Source organism: Stigmatopora nigra, chromosome 15 (genome assembly GCF_051989575.1).
Source record: "Stigmatopora nigra isolate UIUO_SnigA chromosome 15, RoL_Snig_1.1, whole genome shotgun sequence".
Taxonomy (NCBI): Eukaryota; Metazoa; Chordata; class Actinopteri; order Syngnathiformes; family Syngnathidae; genus Stigmatopora; species Stigmatopora nigra.
In genome coordinates this window covers 1,134,001-1,140,000 of record NC_135522.1, presented here as the reverse complement: position 1 = coordinate 1,140,000, position 6,000 = coordinate 1,134,001, and the positions used below count along the sequence as shown (strand labels likewise).

Below are 6,000 nucleotides of genomic sequence, written 5' to 3'. Positions count from 1 at the left end.
TTTAATTACGCCTTTATCGAGATGCTTCTTACAAGCGGGCAACTCAAAAAAAAAATAAACAGACTGCACAATCGACATTGGATTGCTTAAAAAATAACTTCAGACTGCAGATTTGACTTATTTTTGATTGCTAATGCTACAGATTGGGATGATCAATGATATAGAAATCAAGGATCAACAATGTATGTCCTCAACATTTAACGGGACAAGAATGAAACAAAATGTCTACCTTTCCGTGGTAGGCGCTGCCATTTTTGGCCACGGCGCACTGTCGGTCCACCAGGAAGCAATACCTCCGACGCTCTTCGGACAAGGCCGTCTTGTAACCCTCGGCGATGAAGGAGTCCAACTCTGTCTGCTTGCTGCTGATGGTCTCCACGAACTGCGGAGGACGGACAACAAGACGTCAACATCACTCAAAAATGAATATAAAATAAACATTTCTTTCCGAGCCACCTTTCCTCCCAAAGAGGGGGTGCTGGAGCCTATCGCAGCTGAATTTTCAGGCACAAGGAGAAAAAGGGCAACCAATCCAGGTAATGGCAATTTAAAGTGCTAAATTAGCCTAGCATGTACATTTTTGGGATGTAGGAGCAAAGTGGAGTACCCGTAGAAAACCCAAAGAGTCCCAGAGAAAACATACAAACTCCACATAGCGGGGACAGACAGGGGATCGAACCCACGACCCCAAAACTGCGAGGCCATCGCGCTAAACACTTAACCAACATGTCGCCAATTTTTTTCCCCCTCAAATATATGGGTGAGAATACAGACACAGAAAAAGACATTTTAGACGAATAAATAGGTCTTAAATAAATTAATAAATAGGTGTTGCTAAAATATACATGTAAATATATACATACACATATACAATGTGTAGTGATCATTACAATTTGATCCATAAACATCACTTATAAATTGAGGTACACACCAAAAAATGCTCTATGTGACTTTAAGGGACATCCAGCTGGAATTTGTCTTTTTTTGCTCTAAAAATAGCGAGTGCCAAGTTCAGGGCAGACCCCCAAGATCCCCCCAAAAGGTCATCCGCGGGGATGTGGAGCAGCAGAAGGCAGACGCTCGGTTATTTTCAGGTGCTTTTCTTGGGGGATATGATTGATTACAAAGGACATTTTGTTAACATTTTTGGACAAAAATGGCGGTTGGATTGTTTTGACCGCATTTTTTTGCACTGGAGTTATTGATTTCTTACAAAAAAATATTTTTTCTTTTGATATTGTCCTGAAAGGTCTTTTTTAATTGATTTGTAATGAAAACAATGGCTGCCAGTGAGTGAATATTTCAAAATAAAAGGACAATATTTAAAAAAAAATTTTTTTTACCCAATTCCAATCCTCTAAAAAGACAATTAACCCAAGTTTCTAAATTTGTGACATCACAAGCATGTGTATTTTTACTTTTAAATATTAGTACCAATTAAAGGAAAGTTTTTGGCTTCCATAGGCACAAAAAAAGTGTAAAAATTAGTTTTTTAGTCAATTTTCACCTTCTAGCAATCAAATTAAAAGCTAAAAAAAAGTGTACTCTTTTTGTCAATGCTTCTCTTTAAAAAATATACTTATGCGCTGCGTCAAAGTACTTTTTCTACTTTTGCTGTGACTCACCACACTGCTAGAAAAGCGTCAAAATGTGCCAGAGTGGGCACATTTAACAGCAGTCCCCACTGAGGTCGCGTCAAAAAAGCCTGCGGCTTTTAAAATGATGGCGGCCTTGCAGGTGACCTCTCTTTTCTTTGCTGGACATTTTTTTCTCTCGAAAATATATATTTTTTCTTAAGACGCTTTGAAAACTCGACTTTTTCCACCAAAAAAAAAGCTACGGCTGCAAATATTTCCAATTCAAATCCAGTCATTGAGGTTAGATGTCCAATTTTTTTTTTAGGTCTGGGAGGGTCCGTCATGACATGAATATTCAGTTTTTGATAGATCTAAAAAAAAATATATATATATTTGAGATTTTTTAATATTTTTTTTGATTTTACAAAATGATTTTTGACCTAAAAACAGAAAAAAATGATTAAAAATTGACTGTTATTGATTTAAAAGGGGCAAAATCTGAAAATTTAATATACATCGGACCATTTTTGATATAATATTTAGATATTTTTTTTAATAAATGGATTAAAAAGAACTGGATTACAATCCTTGAATATTCCGTTTTTTTTATAGATCTAAAACAATGTTTATTTTAGCTTTTTTAAATATATTTTTAAATTTTACAAAATATTTTTGACCTAGAAACAGAAAAAATGATTAAAAAATAACAATTATTGATTTAAAAGCGGAAAGTCAGGAAATTTGTTATACATCTATACTCTATATTTTAATTTAATCCTAAAACAGAAAATCAGAACTCATGATTGACTTTCCCGGACCGCACAAAATGATGCGGTGGCCCAGATTTGGCCCCCGGGCCGCCACTTTGACACCTGGAGTATATGAAAAAACATATTTAAGCCATATTTGATCATAAGGAACGTTTTGTTGAAGACATTTGAGTTTACGAGTCGCAAAATTACTTGTTTTGTCATTCTTAGATGCGCCAAAAGAAGAAAAATAATGTCCATTTATTCTTCATTAAATGTTATTGAACATGTTGTTTTGGTTACTGTCAAAGCTCAAGTGTTTTTCTTGTTGTTATTTATTTATTTAATTCAAAATCGACAGTCAAGTGGGCCCGCCGCCGCCGCCGTGCCGCCGCTCGCCATTTCGACGGCGGCGTGATACCACTAATGAAACGCAGTGTGTGCGCGAAGCGCCGATCAATAAAACGGGCCATCTGTTTCAAAACGCCATCTTGCAGAGCTTTAATGGGAACAAAAATAACAAAATAAAATAAAAACTAGCAAGAAGTTGGCCTCCATATGAATTCGGGGTCAGAGGTCACCATAACAGGTCGCCATTTTCCTTTAAAACGCGCAATGGGAATTGATTTTCTTTCGCTGAACCACTTTTTTTGACGGATGAGCTCATCCTCCAAAAAAATCATTTTTATAAAACAACTCTATTCTGCAAAAAAACCCAATAATCTTTTAGGATCTATTCTTGGATAGAAACCTGAAAAAAATAATTATATTCAAGTCATTACCCAAACATCCGGACTATAAGGCGCACCTGACGATAAGCCACACCCACAAAATTCAAGAGGATTTGATTGGTCACTCTAGACTAAGTTACAGGTGTCTTTATGCATTGCATTATGGGATATTTACACTAAAAATAGCTTATTAGCCTAAAAAAACGCCATAAATTAGAGCAAACTTTCAACATGCAACAAAAAAATATATATAATTCATATAATCTAACACAAGGTTCGCGGGGGTGCCGTAACCTATCCTGGTCAACCTTTTTCACCATGCTAGTGCCAAGTTTTCTCTCAGCAAACTAACCACTGACAGGCATCCCTAGTTTTCTTTAAAAATCGATATTTTTTCCAAAGACGCCAATACAAACAATGGCGGACCGCGAAAATGAAACCTGTACTCATAACACCGATGTTGATTTAAGGCGAACTGCCGCGGGAGGGCCACGTGTTGACTCGGCAAACACTGACACGATCGAGTGGGTCAAATCATTCCTGGTTGGCTAACCATGGTAGCAATTAGCCTTTTTAGTTCGATGTGTTTATCCTTGAAAAAGGGGCGGGACTTCTGAAAATATGGGCTTTTTCAAGCAATTTCAAGTCATCATCCGCGTGCTATTTGCCTTTTTTAATAGGCAAATAAAGACCAAAAGTAAATATTATGGACTCAGCTGACACAGGAAGGTTTTTTTTTTTGGGAAGGTATTTTCAAAACATGGAGATTTTTAACTCACCTGCATTTCTTTCTCGCCATACTTGGACGGATTCTTGCTGCCTTGGCTCTTCCGGCGGAGTTTCTTGAGCTCCCCCTGACATTTCTCCAAGCTTTCGCCTTTGTTCTTGTGCTCCACTTGGTACTTTTTCAGGGCGGCCTGGGGACAACCAAAAAAAAATAAAAGTGAGGATTAAAAATAAGAATGCAACATTTGCAAGAATCACTGAGAGTGTATTGTAGTTTAAAGTAAATGGGCCTCAATTTCGATCATGGAAGGATTTTGTTCGACAAAACGAAAAAACAAAAACGCCAAACTGGACAGCAATTGGCTGGCGTTTCGACCTATAGCTAGCTGGGATAGGCTCCAGCACCCCTGTGAGGATAAGTGGTTCAGAAGATGATTTATTGGATTTTTTTCCTGATGTGTGGTGATAAAAATGAATATAAAACTAGTACAAAAAGTACCTCTACTTACAAAATGAATAGTTTACAGAAGTGGTTTCATAACTTGAATTTTTCACAAGTAGTATCGCAGTTCAGAAGATGAATTATTGGATTTTTTCCTGATGTGTCATAATAAAAATGAATACAAACCTAGTTCAATGCTACCTCTACCTACAAAATAAATAGGTTTCAGAAGTACTTTTGTAAGTACAATCACATTTTACAGATAAATATCCGCAATCAGCAAAGACAGTTAAAACAGATTAGACGCCTATCGCTAAAATGAATGGCTGACCACGACACATAAAATACATCAATCTGGTCCATTTTCCATGTTGATTTTCCTCGAGTTTTGGATTGTCGTCATAAAAAAACGGGTTGAAAAATAATTCTAGAATGACTGAACGTGAGTTGCCAGATAAGAGAAATGACTGCAGCTTGTTGTTTTTGTGTACGAGTGTTGAGTGGGAGGATTACACAGCAATCATTTAACAGGAGGTGTGCTATTAAAACCGAGAAGAAGCAGATATTTTTAAGAGATCTGCTGCACGTTTATTACACTTTCCCGTCATATCTTAGTAAAAAGCAGAAATATGAATGACAGATGGAAAAAAAAGGTGTGTAACCATGACGATGATGCTAATCTGCCATTTCCTGGAAAGTTACCAAGCTTTAAAATAACAATTTTCAGAAATTGGTATCATTTTTTTTTCCCTAAAGTGCATTTTAATTCCTCACTAATCATTATTTATTTGTAAAAAATATATATATATAAATAACTGAAAAAAATAAAAAAAACAATATCTCGGGTTGCAGCAGCAGTTGCTATAGCAACTGAGTCTGTGGTATCACAAAGCTAGTGTGCTTTTTTGAGCAAGGCCACTTTGTCAGTAGAAGCTAACTCATCATACTTAAAAAATATTCAATTAAATTAAAAAAATATTTATATTTTTTAATTCTACTATATAATTTTGTTGTAATATTTTTGTTAAAGAATCAGTTGAAAAAAAATATTATATTCCAAAATAAATGGTCATTATGAAGTCATTGCCTGCCATTGACGGCAATGGATGACCAATTCAGTTTGACTAGAAGGGCCGGCAGACATTTTTTTTATTAAATATGAAGTCATTGGTTTGCCATTGACGCTAATAGACGTTCAATCCATCCAGAAGTGACATCATTACATCAATACATATACATACATATACACTCATATACACACATACACATATATACCTTTCTAAATATGTTATAGCGCCCCCCCCAGCCAAAAACAGAGCAGCGCCACATCCCACTCATTCTAAAGATATCACTAGGCTGATTTGTCTGTCAGTGAACGGCATCCCTTCGCATCAAATTGATATGATCTGAGATATGAATGACGCCACGTTAACGGACCGAAGCCGACAAAAGACCGCCATGACGGATGGGTGGGGGTACTCACAGAGAGGTAACGCGAGTCCAGGTCCACTTTCTTCTCCAACTCGGACAGCAACTCGTTGTGGAAAGACTTGAGCTAGAAAAAAAGAAGAAATAATTATAAAAAAACATTGTTTGTGACATGTTTTCAATTTGTTTGGAAGCAGAAACCAGAATAGTAGAGTTTTTTTTCCCTGATTTTGGTCTGTCAGGTGTTGCTAACAATTTCCTTGAAGCTGCAAAGTTTGTTTTGCGAGTGTAAATAGAAATATATCGTATAGTAATTCATATAGTTTGGCGTTTTTGTTGTTGTTTCA

At 36.4% G+C, this 6,000-nt stretch overlaps 1 protein-coding gene across 6 annotated transcripts in view; it reads right to left on the bottom strand.

Annotated features, from left to right (window-relative positions):
• The window catches only part of LOC144208635 (BAR/IMD domain-containing adapter protein 2-like), a 39,037-nt gene that overhangs the window by 10,697 nt on the left and 22,340 nt on the right, over positions 1-6,000 (bottom strand). For all 6 annotated transcript variants that reach the window (XM_077734581.1, XM_077734585.1, XM_077734583.1 and 3 more), the window contains 3 exons: positions 5,709-5,780; positions 3,837-3,974; positions 230-382 (listed from right to left, as the gene is read on the bottom strand). In XM_077734581.1, the coding sequence (XP_077590707.1) occupies positions 230-382; positions 3,837-3,974; positions 5,709-5,780 (363 nt within the window). The remainder of the gene's footprint in view (positions 1-229; positions 383-3,836; positions 3,975-5,708; positions 5,781-6,000) is intronic.